The sequence below is a fragment of the Colobus angolensis genome, unplaced genomic scaffold (assembly GCF_000951035.1).
Source record: "Colobus angolensis palliatus isolate OR3802 unplaced genomic scaffold, Cang.pa_1.0 Scaffold10, whole genome shotgun sequence".
NCBI lineage: Eukaryota > Metazoa > Chordata > Mammalia > Primates > Cercopithecidae > Colobus > Colobus angolensis.
The window spans coordinates 15,254,589-15,273,375 of NW_012110919.1; the positions used below are offsets into that span (position 1 = coordinate 15,254,589).

General features: G+C 43.4%; 2 protein-coding genes across 3 annotated transcripts in view; one reads left to right on the top strand and one right to left on the bottom strand.

The window, feature by feature from the left end:
- GLT8D2 (glycosyltransferase 8 domain containing 2) overlaps nucleotides 1-18,173 on the bottom strand; it is a 76,689-nt gene extending 58,516 nt beyond the window's left edge. For both annotated transcript variants that reach the window (XM_011935217.1, XM_011935212.1), the window contains exons 1-2: nucleotides 17,938-18,173; nucleotides 3,044-3,422 (exon numbers count right to left, since the gene is read on the bottom strand). The gene's annotated coding sequence lies outside the window, so the exon portion shown is untranslated. The remainder of the gene's footprint in view (nucleotides 1-3,043; nucleotides 3,423-17,937) is intronic.
- A 281-nt stretch (nucleotides 18,174-18,454) lies between these two features.
- The window catches only part of HCFC2 (host cell factor C2), a 45,407-nt gene continuing 45,074 nt past the window's right edge, over nucleotides 18,455-18,787 (top strand). The window contains exon 1 of the mRNA XM_011936958.1: nucleotides 18,455-18,715. Coding sequence (XP_011792348.1) covers nucleotides 18,553-18,715 — 163 coding nt within the window. The 5' untranslated portion in view covers nucleotides 18,455-18,552. The remainder of the gene's footprint in view (nucleotides 18,716-18,787) is intronic.

Below are 18,787 nucleotides of genomic sequence, written 5' to 3' on the forward strand. Positions count from 1 at the left end.
AAAGAAATCTGTATTTCTTTGCCTATAATGTTCTTCTTTTTTGTTTTGAGACAGGATCTGACTCTCACCCAGGCTGGAGTGCAGTGGAGCGATCTAGGCTCACTGCAAGCTCCGCCTCCCGGGTTCAAGCAATTCCCCTACCTCAGCCTCCTGAGTAGCTGGGACTATAGGCACATGCCACCATGTCCAGCTAATTTTTGTATTTTTTTGTATAGACGTGGTTTCACCAGGCTGGTCTAGAACTCTGACCTCAGATGATTTGCCTGCCTCAGCCTACCAAAGTGCTGAGATTACAGGCATGAGCCACTGTACCTGGCCTATTTAACTATTCTTTAGCATACAGCTCAGTAACATTAAGTACATTCATAATGTTGTGCAATGAATCATGACCACTGCCCATTTTCAGAACTTTGTCATCATCCCCAACAAACTCTGTACCTATTAAACTACATCTTTTCATTTTCCCTTGGCAACATCTGTTCTGCTTTCCGTTTTTTGGTTGGTTGGTTTGTTTTTTGAAATGGAGTCTTGCTCTCACTCTGTCACCCAGGCTGGAGTGCAGTGTCACAATCTTGGCTCACTGCAACCTCCGCCTCGTGGGTTCAAGTGATTCTCCTGCCTCAGCCCCCCAAGTAGCTGGGATTCCAGGCATGCACCAGCACCCCCAGCTAATTTTTGTATTTTTAGTAGTAGTAGAGATGGGGTTTCACCACGTTGGCCAGGCTGGCCTCGAACGCCTGACCTCAAGTGATCTGCTTGTCTTGGCCTCCCAAAGTGCTGAGATTACAGTTGTGAGCCACTGCACCCAGCCTCTGCTTTATTAACCTCTATTCTACTTTCTGTCTCTATGAATGTGCCCATTTTAGGTACCTCATATAAGTGGAATGATATCATACAGCAGCCTTTTGTGCCTGGCATGTTTCACTTAGTATGTTTTCAAGGTTCATCCATGTTGTAGCATATATTAGAACTTCATTCCATGTATGACTGAATAATATTTCATTGCATGTGTATGCCACATGTTGTTTATCCATTCATCTGTTGATAGACACGTGGGTTGCTTCTGTTTTTTGAAAGAATGTTGGTGTACAAATGTCTGAGTCCCTGATTTCCTTTATGTCTATTTTAACACTACAACAGCAGAGTTGAACAGTTGTAACAGAAACCATATGGCTTATTATCAGGCCCGTTGCAGAAAAAGTTTGCTGACCTCTGATCTCCACTTTAGGCCAGATTTTCTATATACCAATACAACACATATGATAATCTTATGTCCTTAACTTGAGAAGGAAAAACAAGGTATCCCCTTGGATGAGCTCCAGGGAAGGTGGGAAATAGGATGTCCATAAGAAGAACCAAAACGAAAACAAGTGTGGCCAGAATAGCACATCCCAGAGTGTGGTCCTAGAAATGTTAACTTATGTTATGCGATAAAGTGGTTCAGCCATCAACTGTTTGGGAATCATTGCGTTAAACAACCTTAAGAGGATTTCTCTACTACAGGACTTCTCAGGACCTTTAAAATGCTATTATGCCTTGTGATCTCTAAGAGGGTAATATAGTTCACAGAGTTTCCCATGGGACTGTTTTTCAGAACATTCTTTGGAAAATGCTGAAATTAAAAAGGATTTAGAATCATTTTCCTCGGGAACTAGAAACGAAAACTATGAGGGCTGTGGCTTAATGAACCTCATTTTCTCTCAGCAACGAAAGAGGAAGCACAAAGAAGAAATAAAGAAAGAATGGAAAATAAAAGAAAGAGAGGTGTTTGAAGAAAGAAAGGAAGAAAGCAAAGTGCTGGAGAGATGACATATTAGGGTATGAGGAACACTTGGACGACTGGACTGTCAGAGGGAACCATATGTCAAAAGCAGAGGTATTGCCAAAAACAGGATGCATGATCACCGTTGTCACCACTGCCATAATCAGCACCATCAGAGAAGCTAACCTTTCCTGAGGCCTAACTACTTTGCAGGTCCTGTATTATGTCCTTTATAGACATTAGGTCATTTAATTTCCATTTTACAGATGAGGAACTAGGGTGCACGCAAGTTAAACAATTCACCCGGAGTCAAGCTTAGAAAGGTGTGTAAGTGGCAGAGCGTAGATTCAGTCCTGTAAGCCTGACTCCAGAGCCTATGTTCTTACCACTGCATTGCACAGCTCTACTTCCAAGTGCATTAAAGGGAGAACCGGAATTTCATTATGTAATATAGAAAGGATATTACACAGAAGTGCCACACCAGAACATTTGGAGGAAAAGGAAAAGACAAAAACCAACCAATATGACTTTGGATACTTGGCTGCACAGGGCCAAACAACGAGAGGACTGATTTTGTTTCCCAAAGCATATCCAGACGTTCGGATATCATCATGTTTTCTTTCTCTCTCTCTCTCTCACTTTTTGTTTTTTTACTCATGTTAACTATCCTTCTTATTTCATAAATTATATATTAGGCTTATCCAATGTGTGACACTTGCTCATAAAGTAAACATAAGATATTTTTTGAATGTTTAAAAAGCATTTTCAACCCAAACACCATGACTACTGTATTTACAATAAGCCTCACTTGGATTTCCACAACGGCCAGTTCTTTCTGGGGGGATGGAGATCCTCAGAACAGCTTCCTAAGACAGATTCTGAAAACATGAATCACAGCTCAGTTAAATCATTTGTGGCTCAGGACATACCTTCATTAAATGCTAGCATTCACCCACATCCTAACTGCTGATTTTTATGTTTAAAATCTGATACAAATAGTAAATTATAATATTTGTGGAAAGAAGGAGGAGAAACCCAGGTCTGGAAAAGCAGCCCAGGACGTGAGAAACATTGCACACCGGATTTGCTGGAAATGGCCGAAAAGGGCTCCGCTGGAATGCTACAAATTCATACTGGGAAGTTTCTGAAGGCAAAGTTTGTGTGGGACAATCTGACACCTCTGATTTTCTTTCTTGGGTCTGTAGCAGAATAAAGAACTGCTGCAGACCGGCCAGGATAAAATGGAACGACTGCACGCTGCTCGTAAATTTCTCTATTTACCTGGTGAATGGTGAGGGTAGGGCTTTGGGCTCCTCGGTCCAGAAGAGCTGCAAGGCAGAGCGTTCAAATCGTGGCTGGCCCTGGGCTCCGCCCTCACGATGCTTCTGCCGCTTCTAAGATCTCATTGGAAGTCCCAAAGGGCTGGAGAGCCCCAAGGCCAATATTACGTTTCCAAAAGAATATTCCTCCCCGACCCGCACTCCCCTTTGCTTGCGTTGACTTTGGAGCGTCTCGGGTTTCTTCCACCTCTGTGCTCCAGGAGTTGCGCTGTCATAGAGGGGCGGCCCCAGAAACCACTTCCAGATGTGCTCGGCTGGCCGACTCGGATGAGCCAGACTTCCTCTGGCTGCGTGCAAAACATTCAAAAAACAACGCGGTTCTGGAGGAAAAGACACAAGACCAGAGAAGAGCAAATGCTTGCAGGGTGAATTTCTACCACACGTTGGGTCGAAGCAAACTTTGACAGAACACAAGTGAAAAATAAAGTTCATGCTGATTTTGAGAATCTTCATGGCCACTAGCTTCTCCTGAAATCTCCTAGTCATTGAAATGCTGTTGTCCCCAACTCACAACCCAGGTAACAATTGTGGTCTCCTTCTACCAAAGCAATAATGACAAAAGTTTCAAGATGGAGTGTTTTTGTGCCTGAACAAAAGAGGAATCAGAGAGGAATGAGGCAGAGAGCTGGGAGCTGACCTCAACAGCAATCTGCGCTGTTCTGTATGGGTTCTCAAACCCAGGAGATGGTGCCAGCACTTTGGGATCACAGAATTTACTTCTGCAATGGCTCCTCTTCCTAGTTCCTATAAGGATCTCCCTGTTCACCGTCTCTTTCTAAAGTGGTGCTCTCCAACAGAAATAAAATGCAAGCCAGACTGTAATTTTACTTTGTGTGGTTTTTTTTCTTTTTTGAGACAGAGTCTCACTCTGTCTCCCAGGCTGGAGTGCAGTGGTGTGATCTCGGCTCACTGCAACCTCCGCCTCCCCGGTTCAAACGATTCTCCTGCCTCAGCCTCCCGAGTAGCTGGGATTACAGGCGCTCGCCACCACGCCCAGCTACTTTTTGTATTTTTAGTAGAGATGGGGTTTCGCCATGTTGGCCAGGCTGGTCTCAAACTCCTGACCTCAGGTGATCCGCCGCCTTAGCCTCCCAAAGTGCTGGGATTACCGGCGTGAGCCACCTCGTCCAGCCAATTGTACTTTTTTTTTTTTTTTTTTTAAAGAGACAGGGTCTTGCTCTGTTACTCAGGCTGGAGTGCAGTGAGTGATCACAGCTCACTGCAGCCATGAACTCCAAGGCTCAGGCGATCCTCCCGTCTCAGCCTCCTGAGTAGCTGGGATTAGAGGTGCACATCACTACACCTGGCTATAATTTAAAATTTTCTAGTAGCCACATTAAGAAAAAAGTACAAAGAGGTAAAATTTATCTTAATGATATATTTTACTTTACCCAATATATACACGATATTATCATTTCAACACATAATATAAAACATTATTAAGAAGATGCTTTATATATCTGTTTTGTTTTTAAATTTAATTTGTTTTGATACATATTCATGTAATAATTGTATATATTCATAGGGTACATAGTGATGTTTCAATATATATAATGTATAGTGATCAGAACAGTGTAATTAGAATATCTATAATCTCAAATATTGATGCTTATGTTGGAAACATTCAATATCCTCCTTCTAGCTCTTTGAAACTACATATTATTGTTAACTATGGCCATACTACAGTCATATAGAACTCTAAAACCTATTCCTCTTAACTAGCTATACTTTTGTATCCTTTAACAAATCTCTCCCTATCTCTCCCTTCCTCCTACCCTTCCCAGTGTTTTTTTTTTTTTAACTAAGTCTTTGAAATTTGGTGTCTATTGTACACTTGCAGCACATCTCAATTTAAACACTAAATGTAAACAGAAACACTGCACATATATTTAGATTTTATAAAATTTACCATTTAAAAAGTAGATTCATTTAAGGTAATGGATATCCCAGTTACACTGATTTCATCTTTACAAATTATATGAATATATTAATATTAAATGTTTGAATGCACTCTCAAAATATGTATATCTATTATGTATCAATAAAAAAATTAGAAAAAACACTGGGAAAAAAAGCAGATTCACAAATCCAGGTTGGTCCAAATGTACTTAAAAATTTTCCAGTAATTGAATAGAGTATCAGTTTTTCAATTAAAATTAGTTACAGTTAAATAAAAATTAAAAAGTCAGTTCCTCAGTTGCACTAGTCACATTTAAGTACTCAGTAGTCACTGTGGCTAGTGGCTACTATAGTTTGAGCAGTTCCATTCTAAAGGATTTAGTAGGAATTTTCTTAGACATGAACTTTGAAGGTGGGAGGATCCTGAATATCTTCCACATATATAGAACTTTGAATATAGCCAAAGCATTTTCATATCTTCTATTTCTTTTTAGCCATACAACATTTCTGGTAGGTAAGTTGAACAGATGTTATTTGCCCCAATTTACAGATGAGCAAACTGAGGCTTTGAGCAAATTAAAGCCCTAGTTCCCAAAGCAAGTTAGTGATGAAGCCAGGATTGGAATTCTTATTCAGCACTTCTTAAGTGTTTTGTTCTTGAGGCATGTTTCAAATACTAGGATCTGGGGCTGCAACAGTAGGGTTAAGTGGCATCCACATTGGTCATCCTTCAACATCAAATTTGCTGCTTGTGTAGAATTATTGACTGCCTTGTGATCCCTTATGTGCCCCTATTCTAAAGCCCCCACACAGGCCGGGCGCGGTGGCTCAAACCTGTAATCCCAGCACTTTGGGAGGCCGAGACGGGCGGATCACGAGGTCAGGAGATCGAGACCATCCTGGCTAACACGGTGAAACCCCGTCTCTACTAAAAAAAAAAAAAAACTAGCCGGGCGAGGTGGCGGGCGCCTGTAGTCCCAGCTACTCGGGAGGCTGAGGCAGGAGAATGGCGTAAACCCAGGAGGCGGAGCTTGCAGTGAGCTGAGATCTGGCCACTGCACTCCAGTCCGGGCGACAGAGCGAGACTCCGCCTCAAAAAAAAAGAAAAAAAAAAGCCCCCACACAATCCAGCAAGTGTGTCCTTTCTCCTGGAGAGGCTTGACATGATGCCACTCCTCTTCTCTCTTGACCCCCAGCATCTTGTACCTTATTTTATTTATTAATTATTATTATTATTATTAGAGACATGTCTTGCTATGTTGCCCAGGCTGGACTTGAACTCCTGGGCCTTTCTCCTTAGCCTCCCGAGTAGCTGGGACTGTAGTCATGCACCACCATGCTCAGCAAGTTGTACCTTATTTTAAGGTACATTCAACATTCAACATTTAGCTAAATGTTTTTAGCTAAAACATCGGTCACCTCTGGGAAGTCAGAAGGTTCGGGGCAGTGCAATATACTATACTTTAAATACTCACTGCACACACATGAGCAAAAATAAGATAACCACTTCTGGCTCAGGGTTTCCCACCGCCCTTCCAGAATTATGTGCCATCAGGTGCAGCAGGCCAGTCTCTCAGACATGTCCCAGGCATCATGTGGACAGCAGCCTGAGCTGACACCTGCCCTGTGCAATTTCCTTCACAGATCATGTCATCTCCTTTGCATCTCTCATCCACCTAGCAGAGAATGTTGTAGAACTTCTCCCTGACCCTCACTGTCTCTGATTCCAGCTTCTTTCTCCTTTATTCTCGCTGTGCCATACTCCAAGGGTGCAATAGGCTTGTTATCTATGACTTAGATATCCACACTGTATGCACAGATTCTTCCCTGGGGAAGAAATGAGAAAAGAAACAGAGGATATGCATGACACCAGAGTGGGCTTCGGAGACAGACAGACCTAGTGTGAGCTCAGCCATGGGTCTTACCTCCAGTTTCCTCATCTGTTAAGTGGGGACTACCAATAGGACTCTTGTGTGGGTTAAAAGACATCATGCATGTAAGGCACTCAGTAAGGACTCAAGAAATGGAAGTTTTTATTGCTATTGTTTTTAAACAAAAACAATATTTAATTGAAATTGAATTATATGTAATTGATTTTATTGAATAATATATAATTGAATATTTAATTTTAAATTTAAATGTTTGACAAATAAAGACTGAATACATTCAAGATGTACAATGTGTTGACTTGATATGCACATACACTGTGTAATGATTACCACAATCAAATCAATTAACACATCTAACACCACCCATTTTCTACACTAGATCCCCAGAACTTGCTCATCTTATAACTGAAAGTTTATACTGTTTGACTAACATATCCCCATTTTGCCCTCCCTTCACCCTAGTAACCACCATTCTACCTACTCCCTGCTTCTATGAGTTTGACTTTCTTAGATTCCAAATACAAGTAAAATTGTACATATTTGTTTTTCTGTATCTGGCTTATTTCATTTAGCATAATGCCCTCAAGTTTCATCCATATTGTCAAAAATAGCAGGATTTCCTTTTTATGGCTGGATAATATTCCATTGCATATATGTACCACAATATCTTTATCCATTCATCCATCAATGGATACTTAAGTTGATTCCATATCTTGACTATGATAAATAATGCTGCAATGAATATGGGGAGGCAGATGTCCAAAGGAAATAAAATCAGTATTTCAAAGAGATACCTGCCTCCCCATTGAAATACTGATTTTATTTCCTTTGGACATCTGCCTCCCCATATTCATTGCAGCATTATTTTTCCCTTCTAATAGAAACATTATTTCATTTGAACAGCAATATGCCCATTTGAAAAGATTCTCCTCCTTGGATGTCTTGCAGCTAGAGTGGCATGTGAGCAGATGTCTGCTGTCTAGCACTTCCTTGAAAGCTAGTGTTTTCCTGGCAAAGAGCTCTTTGGTGTCTTTTGCCCTTTCTTCCTGTTTAAAATCCAGCCTTGAACCTTGTATGTGAAGTAGCCACCTTGCAGCCCTGGGGATAAGAGGCCCACACTGCGCTGCTGCGTATGGCCACATTGGCTGTGCACAGTGACTACACAGTTCAATCAGTCAGGGTCCTGGCAGGATACAGACAGCTCCCTCCAATAAGGTAATGGTGGAGACTTTTTAAAAAGGCACTAATTGAAAAGGTATAATCACTGTCAGGGAAACATGGTTAAGAGATGATGCAGTACACTGGGGCTAGCAATAGCAGGGAGTTATTACAACCCCAAACTCTGAAGGGCAACAAGAGAGTGGTTTCCAGGACTTGGAGAGAGGATATGGAGAGGGGTGGCCAGCAAGAGCAGCCCTCCCACTGGGATACAGCCAACCTGCGGTGCTCTGCACAAAAGGAACCAGGGGCTGATTACCCCAGCCTCACAGTCTCCTGTTGGTAGTGTCTCCCATTGACCAAATCCAACTAGAAGTCAGAGGGCAAGGAGTTCAAGTGCTATAATCCATTGAGGTCAGCCTCTCAGGACACTGAACAGGTTGAAGGGTGGAGAGTAGATCTGTAGAAGTAAATGAAAAATATCCTTGCATGATATGAATGGAGTCCCTGGCACTGTGTCATTCCTGCAGCCTGGCATATGCTAAAGATGGCAGAGAATCACCACAGCAGCCCTGAACAAACTACTTATGGAAAATCTTGCTATATGATGAAAATAAACCCTTAAGTGGTCAAGTAACTTCGGTTAGATTTAGTTACATGCCTGAGTGCAACCACATACAATATGTATGCATTTCACATGCATTTTATATTTGTGGTATCATTTGTCAACAAAACATGTATCTGAGTCATTATTATTCCGTGTTTATATTTTACTAGTTGAAGGTCAGATGTTCATTGTTTCTTCTTGTTAACTGGGTCTGCCTTGACTGTGTGTATTACTTTTAGATAAGGTCCTAGATAAAATTTATTAAAGCTGATAAGGTTGCCTGGGAGGAAAGGAATAAGTCTTCTCTAGTATTACATGAATTACCACATTGGGTCAGGCTGACAAGCCTCTTTGCCACGTTTGTCTCCCATGGCTGGGCTCCAAGATCACACACATGGGGCAGGAATTACCATAGCAGGCTCAATTCCCTCTCTTTTGCCTGGCGTGGTTCAGTTGCAGGTCATCTTCTTGTTGCCCTGAGCTTCAGTGCTCTTGCTCTCCCCTGCTACTCCCTAAACTGCAGCAATTGCTCCAGCACCTGAGTCTCGCACTAGAGTTCCCTCTCTCCCACATGCTGTAACTGTTTTTCTTCCTTGGCCCAGTTCCCTGTTCTGGCAATTAAGTTAGGTTCTATCTAGCCTGGAGCACTGCCTTGCTCTTGCCAGCTGCCCTCTCTGTGCTTTGGCCATAGCTTCAGCCAAGATCCATGGTTGGAGCCCTGCAATCTGTAAACAGACCTCTCAGACACCATCTGTTTCCCTCACTTCGGCAACAGTCCCTGCCCAGGATCTCTGCTATTGAGTTCTGCCCACTTGCTAGCACTCCCTAGAACCTCTTCTCAGACCTCTGGCAAAAAGCCTTTGGCCCTTGGCCCGAGTCCTCAATTGAGATTAAAGACATTGCAATTTACACTCTTGGCTGAAAACACAGGACTGTCTGCCACCTCCAGCACCAGATTCTCACTCTAGGGTTGACTTTTTGGCCTGCAGCTCAGGAAGAGGAATAGAAACTGTAGAAATATAATAACATCATGATAATGATAGAAATAAAACAATCTACTACTTACTAAATGCTCACTACATGTCAGTCCTTGCATAAGTATAGCACAGTCCTTGCTTGGCATGGCAACAGCACAGATTTTAATTAGCACCATTTAGTTATATAACACAAGTCCCCCAATAATACAGTTCAAATTTCAGTTACCACAGTATATTAACTGTGAGTAATTGCATAAATACAAGCTTTGCTGCCAGGTTTTCAGTCCACAAAATTACTATGCAAATAACAGATGTACACCATGATCAGTGACCATAGCATATCACTTCATTTGTAGTCTGCTGGTGACTGGTCACTGGACATCTGTTATTTAGTTATGCACAGACAGCAAAGTATGTAGTTGTGTTGCCTCCTTATCTCCATGTGACATTTTAATAAATGGACAATAGAATTTGCCAATAAAGATAAAAGTGAAGCAAAGAAACGAAAAGTGATAATTGTGGGAGTGAAGTTCAAATCAAAGATCACTGGAGTTACAGAAGAAATTGTTGGCCATGGGAATGTTGTTGTTGCCACTGTTCAACTCCAGATGGGCATCCAGAAAAACTTAGTAAGGGTAAACTTATGAACATAAATAAGGAAGGAAGTTGGAAGTTGTAAGGACAAGGATAAAGATGTTCCAGAAAGTGACATGAGCAAAAAATTCACATTAAAGGAACACTCAAAGATATCTCACAACATTGAAAGCACAAAGGAAAACTTAGAAAGGAGGCTGGGCATGGTGGCTCACACCTGTAATTGTAGCACTTTGGGAGGCTGAGGCAGGAGGATTGCTTGAGCTCAGGAGTTCAAGACTAGCCTTAGCAACATAGGGAGACCCCGTGTCTACAAAAAATAAAAAAGTTAGCCAGGTGTGGTGGTATACACCTATGGTCCCAACTACTCAGGAGGCTGAGGTGGAAGGATTGCTTTAGTCTGGGAGGTCAAGTTTGTGGTGAGCTGTGATCATGCCACTGTACTACTTCAGCTCAGATGACAGAGACCCTGTCTCAAAAAAAAAAAAAAAGGCCTTAGAAAGGAGTATGACAATTTGCCACAGCATAGAAAAGATGTTCACTCCATATAGTAAGCTATATGACAAGAAGGTGGTAAGCATGATTTAAACTACTCATGGTAAGTTTTATGCAAAGAAATAAAACTCTTTAATTCTCAATATTTCTGTTTTAAATTATGGCATAACAAAGAAATATTAGTTTTACAATTTTTTCATTTTCTCTATATATTTGTAAGCAATAGTAAGAAAGTTTTTAATATTTTGACAAAAAAGTTTTTAAACATCACAAAACAACTGTAATTTTTCCCACTGGTAATTAAGATCACTTTGAAGGGTGTTGGCTTGCATATCATGTTTACAGAACAGTATTATCATGCAAAGTGAAGACTGCCTGTACTTTACATGTATTATTTCATTTATCTATTGATTTCTTTCTTTTTTCCCCCTCGCTAGGTCGATGCCCCATTTTCAGCACTAGATGGTGCTGAAACCCATGTTTGCCTCCATTCTAATAAATATTCAGTGCCCCTTGTCCTTAATGGGGGATATCCCAGTAGTATGGGAAGGCTGACCAGGGGTTCAGCATCCAAGGGACCTATGGATCCAACCTCCTACAGTGTGGTGCTACTGAACGGCCACTCTGATTTGGTGTATCCGTCTCTTTTTGTCAAGTTACACAGCAGTTTCCAGAGCTGGGATAGTAGTCTCACCTCTCCCCTTTGTCTCTGGCTATTCTCAGGGATATTTTTCCTCCAGGGACTGCTGATGCTTCTAGTGGTTGAGGCAGGGACAGGTCTGCTGCCAGGGAACCTAAGATTGTGGAGAAGCTGGTTGTCTATGCCTTGATCTCACTTTTTACAGTGTACAGACTGTGAGCTGGGGAAAATTTTTTTTTTTTTTTTTTTTTTTGAGACGGAGTCTCGCTCTGTCGCCCAGGCTGGAGTGCAGTGGCCGGATCTCAGCTCACTGCAAGCTCCGCCTCCCAGGTTTACGCCATTCTCCTGCCTCAGCCTCCTGAGTAGCTGGGACTACAGACGCCCGCCACCTCGCCCGGCTAGTTTTTTGTATTTTTAGTAGAGACGGGGTTTCACCGTGTTAGCCAGGATGGTCTCGATCTCCTGACCTCGTGATCCGCCCGTCTCGGCCTCCCAAAGTGCTGGGATTACAGGCTTGAGCCACCGCGCCCGGCCTGAGCTGGGGAAAATTTTCATGCACTTGGTGCCTGACAGATTGTGGGGAGGGGATTACAGATGTGGAAGTCTACTTCTCTTACCATCCACTCAGAGTTTTTTAAACTTATCTGTGGCCCCAGCAAATGTCTCATCCTCATAGTTGAGTTCTTGGATATTGCTGGTGATAATTTCAGTGTTGAATATTAGTTTTTGGTTTTCCATTGAGGGGTGTGAAGCCAGCTTGCTTCCTTGCTGCCACTTTGGAACCATATTATCTCACTTAATCCCTTGACTAATCCTGAGAAGCAGATGCTCTTACTATTCCCATTTTATAGACAAAGAATCTGAGGTTCAAAGAGGATAAATAATTTGACCAAGGCCATACAACTAGTTAAGTAGCTACAACCTATTGGGTCTTAAAGCCCATGATCTTAACCCCAAATGAAACAGTCCAGGTAAATGACTCTGGTGGGTGTTTGATATGGAGGAGTAGGCAGAGAGGAGAGGAAGTAGTGAGAGATGAAAGTACCTTCTCTAACATATGCCTAAAAAGTCTAGAGCAGCACTGTCCAATAGAGCTTTCTATAATACAACAGATGCCCCCTTACCCAAGGGGGATACATTCAAAGACCCCCAGAGATGCCTAAAACCACAGATAGTACCAAATCCTATATAACTCTAACTAAGACAGCTACTAAATGACGAATGGGCAGGTGGCACATACAGTGTGGAAACACTGGACAAAGGATGATTCACATCCCAGGCAGGTAACAGCGGGACAGTGCAAGACTTCATCATGTGACTCAGGATGGTACACAATTTAAAACTTACAAATTGCTTATTTCTGGAATTTTCCATTTAATATTCTCAGACTGCATTGACTGTGGGTAACTGAAACCATGGTTAAAGAGGGATTCCTGTATATGTATAGAATACATAATATTTATATAATCTATAATAGAGAATTAATATATCTATTCAACTCTGGTATACATGTAGATATACATGGACTTCAGGATCCATCTTTTCTTGATCCTCCAGGACCTTGATCCACCAAATCCCAGCTCTTTCTGAACAGACCTACATGCCCTATGGGATGTAATTTCCAGTAGAGCTGCTCTACTTCACTAAGTCCTCAGGAAATTAGGCTCCTTCTAGCTCATGGTCCAAGATGGCTGCCCCAGCTCTAGCCATTACATCTACATTCCAGCCAGCAGAAAAGAGTAAGAGAGAGAAAGGTTCCCTCCTCCTGAACACATTTTGGAATTATATACATTACTTTTGCTTACACCCCATAGATCAATATTTAGCCACAGGCCACAGCTAGTTGAGGGAAGTTTGGGAAATGAGTTTTTATTTAGAATGGTCATGTGCCCAGCCCATAGTCCAGATTCTGTTACTGAAAAGAAGAGGAGAGCAGACATTGGGGGTCATCTTGAAGGAGAGTGGGTACAGTAGTCTGGGAAAGTGCTTATTTGTTTGTTTTTTTCCTTCCCAGTCTCAATAATGAGAGGCAGGCAAGGAGAAGAAGGTTGGAAATGATTGCTGGTTGTGCACTTCCAATCTTTTGTTTGCAACTGGATCCTTCTTCTGGGCCTGCAATCATGCTCAAGTCTCACCATCCAAAATAATAACAGTTTACACAGTACCTCTCTCTCCTTGCCAGCCATTGTTTCTTTCCTTACATGGCCAAGTCTCTGTAAATAGTAGACTATACATGTTATCCGCATTTTCTAATTCATGCTTCAGTTCTCTCTGGCTTCTTTCCCTCCCACTCCATTGAAAACATTTTAATTCTAGGCCACTACTAACCTCCTAATTTGCACATCCAACAGTTGCTTCTTCATTCTCTTCTTCCCTGACTTCTCTATGGCTTTTGGCTTTCCTTACCACTTCTGCCTCTATGAAACCCTCTTTGCCAGTGACTTCTTTGACATCACCCTCACCCAATTCCCTTTTAACTTCTCTGGCTACCTATTCTCTATTTCCTTCATGAGTGCCTCCTCTTGTCTTTACTCCATCAATGCTGGCTTCTTCAGGGTGCCAATTTCCATCCCTCTTCTCCAAACTCTCCTCCTAGGTTGTTGTTTCCAAACTATAATCTTGAAGTTTCAAAGACTGAAGGTACTTTATTGTGAAATGGGGACCTCTTTTAGATGCCTCCCTCAAGGAGAGAGTACTCAAAACTGCTCTACTAAAATAGCTTTCCCATTGGATTACGTACTTTGTCACTGATTGAATTGTATCTCCCCCAAACGATATGCTGAAGTCTTAACCTGTGAATATGACCTTATTTGGATATGGGGTATTTGCTGATATAATCAAGTTAAGATGAGATCACAGGATGAGCCCTAATCCAATATAGCTAGTGAATTTACAAGAAGAGGAGGAGGTTGGGCGCAGTGGCTCATATCTGTAATCCCAGCACTTTGGGAGGCTGAGGCAGGAGAATCACTTGAGTTCAGGAGTTTAAGACCAGCATGGGAAACATGGTAAAACCTCATCTCTAGAAAAAATTTAAAAATTAGCCAGACATGGTGGTGCACACTTGTAATCCCAGCTACTCCAGAAGCTGAGGTGGGAAGATCGCTTAAGCCCAGGAAGTGGAGGCTGCAGCAAGCTGAGATTGCACCACTGTACTCCAGCCTGGGTGACAGAGCCAGACCTTGTCTCAAAGAAAAAAAAAAAAAAAGAAGAACAAGAAGAAGAAAGAAGAAGAAGAAAAAGACACACAGCGGGAACACCACATGATGATGTGATGGAGACAGAGATGAGTGATTCATTGACAAGCCAAGGGTTGCCATGGATTGACAGCTGCCACCATAAGCTAGAAAGAGGCATGGAAGCATTCTCTCCTACAGGTTTTGGAGGGATCACAGCCATATTGACACTCTGATTTCAGACTTATATATCCTTCAGAACTGTGAGACAAAACATTCCTATTGTTTTAAGCCACCAGATTTGTGGTACTTTATCACAGCAGCCCTAGGAAACTAGTACACATTTCCTCATCACCTATCTAAGCCACCAATTATAGCTTGCAATCCCCTTTGTCTTAAAAATATTTGCCTTCATTTTTCTCCTAGTTCAAGGGTTCTCTGGCTTTCAAATATCATAGACTAGTTTTTTTTTTTAATTTGAAGTTCAACATTAGGGTTGCAACTTTTGATTTTTCCTTTAACCTTGTGCTGTAAGAGCATTAGAAAAAAACTGCCATCTAGGCACAAAACTCTCAGAACAAAGTACAGTTCTTTAAATTAAACACTTTGGGTTTTATGAAAAACTCACTGCTTTATTCCAACTCTTCCAGTTTTATTTCAGATTCATAAAAACTTATTATGGCAACATTTAAGAGCCTATCTTATGTACATGACAAAGAAAAATATTAATAAATATTCATAACCTCTTTTCTGTTTGTAGGCATCTTATTTCTCCCTCCCTTTCCAAATTCTCTTTGGACATATTATGAAATTGGACTGGCTGGGCACGGTGGCTCATGCCTGAAATCTCAGCACTTTGGGAGCCCAAGGCGGGCGGATCACCTGAGGTCGGGAGTTCAAGACTAGCCTGACCAACATGGAGAAACCCCGTCCCTACTAAAAATACAGAATTAGCCGGGCATGGTGGTGCATGGCTGTAATCCCAGCTACTCAGGAGGCTGAGGCAGTGGAATCACTTGAACCCAGGAGGCGGAGGTTGCAGTGAACCAAGATCACGCCATTGCACTCCAGCCTGGTGAACAAGAGTGAAACTCCATCTCAAAAACAAACAAACAAACAAACAAAATTGGGTTATACTCAGTGAGAGGGAGAATTTAAGAAGCAGAAGCTAAAAAGAATAGTGAGAATTCCTTTTCCTTTTTATTATTATTTTTTTGACAGAGTTTTGCTCTTGTTGCCTGGGTTGGAGTGCAATGGCACCATCTTGGCTCACTGCAACCTCCGCCTCCTGGGTTCAAGCGATTGTCCTACCTCAGTCTCCCAAGTAGCTGGGATTACAGGCATGCGCCACCACGCCCGGCTAATTTTTGTATTTTTAGTAGAGATGGGGTTTCACCATGTTGGCCAGGCTGGTCTCGAACTGCTGACCTCAAGTGATCTGCTCTCCTCAGCCTCTCAAAGTGCTGGGATTACAGGTGTGAGCCACAATGACCAGACTGAGAATTTCTTTTTAAAAAGTAGAGAGTTCTCTTTCAAAAAGAAGCTTAGATGAATGAGAAGGTGGAGAAGCATGCTGAGGTTTAAGGGAGTTGGGTGAATGAAGCATATAAGATAAATTGAAAATGGTAAAAGATGAGGAAAAAAGAGCTTTAGGAAATTTACTATACAGTGTATTCTCCTTTCAGTACCTCTTGAGAATCTGAGGTAGGGATTTAAATTGCTTTCAATTTTTTCTTCCACTGGACTTGTATCTCTATTTATTTTATTTTATTTTATTTTATTTTATTTATTTTATTTTATTTTATTTTGAAAAGGAGTCTCGTTCTGTCACCCTGGCTGTAGTGCAGTGGCGCAATCTCCGCTCACTGCAAGCTCCGCCTCCCGGGTTCATGCCATTCTCCTGTCTCAGCCTCCCAAGAGGCTGTGACTACATGCACCTGCCACCACGCCCGGCTAATTTTTTTTGTATTTTTAGTAGAAATGGGGTTTCACCACGTTTGCCAGGATGGTCTCGATCTCCTGACCTCGTGATCCACCCGCTTCGGCCTTCCAAAGTGCTGGGATTACAGGCGTGAGCCACAGCGCCCAGCCTTATTTATCTTTGTTTAATAAAAATAGAGATGGGATCTCACCATCTTGACCAGGCTGGTCTCGAACTCCTGGGATCAGTGGATCCTCCTGTCTCAGCCTCCAAACGTGCTGGGATTACAGGTGTGAGTCACTGTGCCCAGTCCTTTTTCAATTAAATTTTTAAAAAATAACTTGTGCATTTTTAAGATATACAATATGAAGTTATGATACCATATAGACCAGGGGTCTCCAATCCCCAGCAACCAGTCCTCGGCCTGTTCGGAACCCCCACGACCTCCTGAGCTCCGCCTCCTGTCAGATCAGCCGCACATTAGATACTCAGAGGAGCTCGAACCCTACTGTGAACTGCCCATAGGAGGGATCTAAATTGTATACTCCCTATGAAAATCTTATGCCTGACGATCTGAGGTGGAACAGTTTCATGCCGAAACCATACCCTCCACCCCCCTGTCAAGTCCATACCCCCCACTCCCCTGCCAAGTCCGTGGAAAAATTGTCTTCCATGAAACCGGTCCCTAGTGCCAAAAAGGTAGGGGACAGCTGATACAGACAGTCACAAGGTTACTATAGCGCAGCATATTAACATATCCATCATCTCATATAGTTATCACCAACCCTTTTTGCGCTTCTGTGGCAAGAGCAGCTAAAATCTACTCATTTGGCATGAATCCCATATGCAGTGCAATTTTATTCCTAATGGACTTGTGTGATTACCTGTAGGATCAAATCACAGGGCAGCTAGGCCTTATTAAGAGTTGCATTGGCTGGGTGCGGTGGCTCGTGCCTGTAGTCCCAGCACTTTGGAAGGCTGAGGTAGGAGGATCGCTGGAGCCCAGGAACTGGAGCTTGCAGTGAGCTCTGATAGCGCCACTGCATTCCGGCAACAGAACCAGACCCTATCTAAAATAAATAAATAAAAATAAAGACTGCGTAAGACTGCTATCAGAGGCAGTATTGTACAATGGTTGGATATGACTGCTATCAGAGGCAGTATGGTATATGGCATAAGGGCTTGGGGGTTCTGGAATCAGAAGCCCCATGGTTGAATCCTGGCCCCATTCTTTTTTTCAACACCTTTCCTTTGTGTCCATCAGAAAATTACTTAACTGCACTGTGCCTCATTTCTCCATCCACGAAAGGGAGATAACAGGAGCCAACTCACTGGATTGTTGGATGGATTACATGAGTTAATACACACGAGGCACTTCAGGCATTCCTGGTTGTGGACAGCCCTCACTTGTTAGCTAGCAATGAAACAGAAACCTACAAACAATCTCTTCTCTGCTTAAGCCAAACAAACCAAAAATACCTCTTGTGGCTCACGGTTCCCAAGCTTCCTGGCATGGCTCCCCACAAAGCTGCCCTCGGTTCGCCCTGGCAGGCTTTGTAGCGACCTTCCCTGCCCGGGTCCCAGTCACGGTCGGGAGAAGCGGCCGTAGCCCGGGCTCGCGAGGCGGGCTCTCGCCCGCACCCTCCCATGCGAGGTCCCCACCCTGCGCTCCCAGTTCTTCGCACCTCTACCAGAGCTTCTCTCACGTTGCTTGTGAGACTGCCTCGCCCACACATCCTAGATGCTCAATTAAAGTGGACGTAAAGGAAGATGCTGTGCCTTCTCCCCAAAATACCGAACGGGAGGCTCTGAGTGGGGACCCGAGAAGTGGTCAGTACGAAGTGTCCTTCCACCATAAGGTGCGTTGCCCCGGGTGGCCGCTGGCCACGTCGCCTGGGATGGGGGTAGGGCTCCCCTGTCAGGACCCCCCCCTTCCCCAACGTCTCTCCCCTGCCGGCGGGCCTCCAGCCTGGCCCCCGGCGCCCGCGGCCACGTGACCCCAGCACAGCTGGAGGCGGTTCCCCGCCCTCCCCAGGGAGCAGCGGGTTGAGGCGGGAGCGGTGCATTGTGGGCAGAGGGGCGGGGGTTGGGAAGATGGCGGCTCCCAGCCTCCTCAACTGGAGGCGGGTTTCTTCCTTCACGGGGCCGGTACCCCGCGCCCGACACGGACACCGAGCGGTGGCCATCCGGGAGCTGATGATCATCTTTGGAGGGGGAAATGAGGGCATCGCGGATGAGCTGCACGTCTACAACACGGGTAGGCGCATCGGTGGCTCGTCGGCCCCGCCTGCGGGAGCCGCGGAGGGGGAGGGGAAGCGAGGCGGCGGCC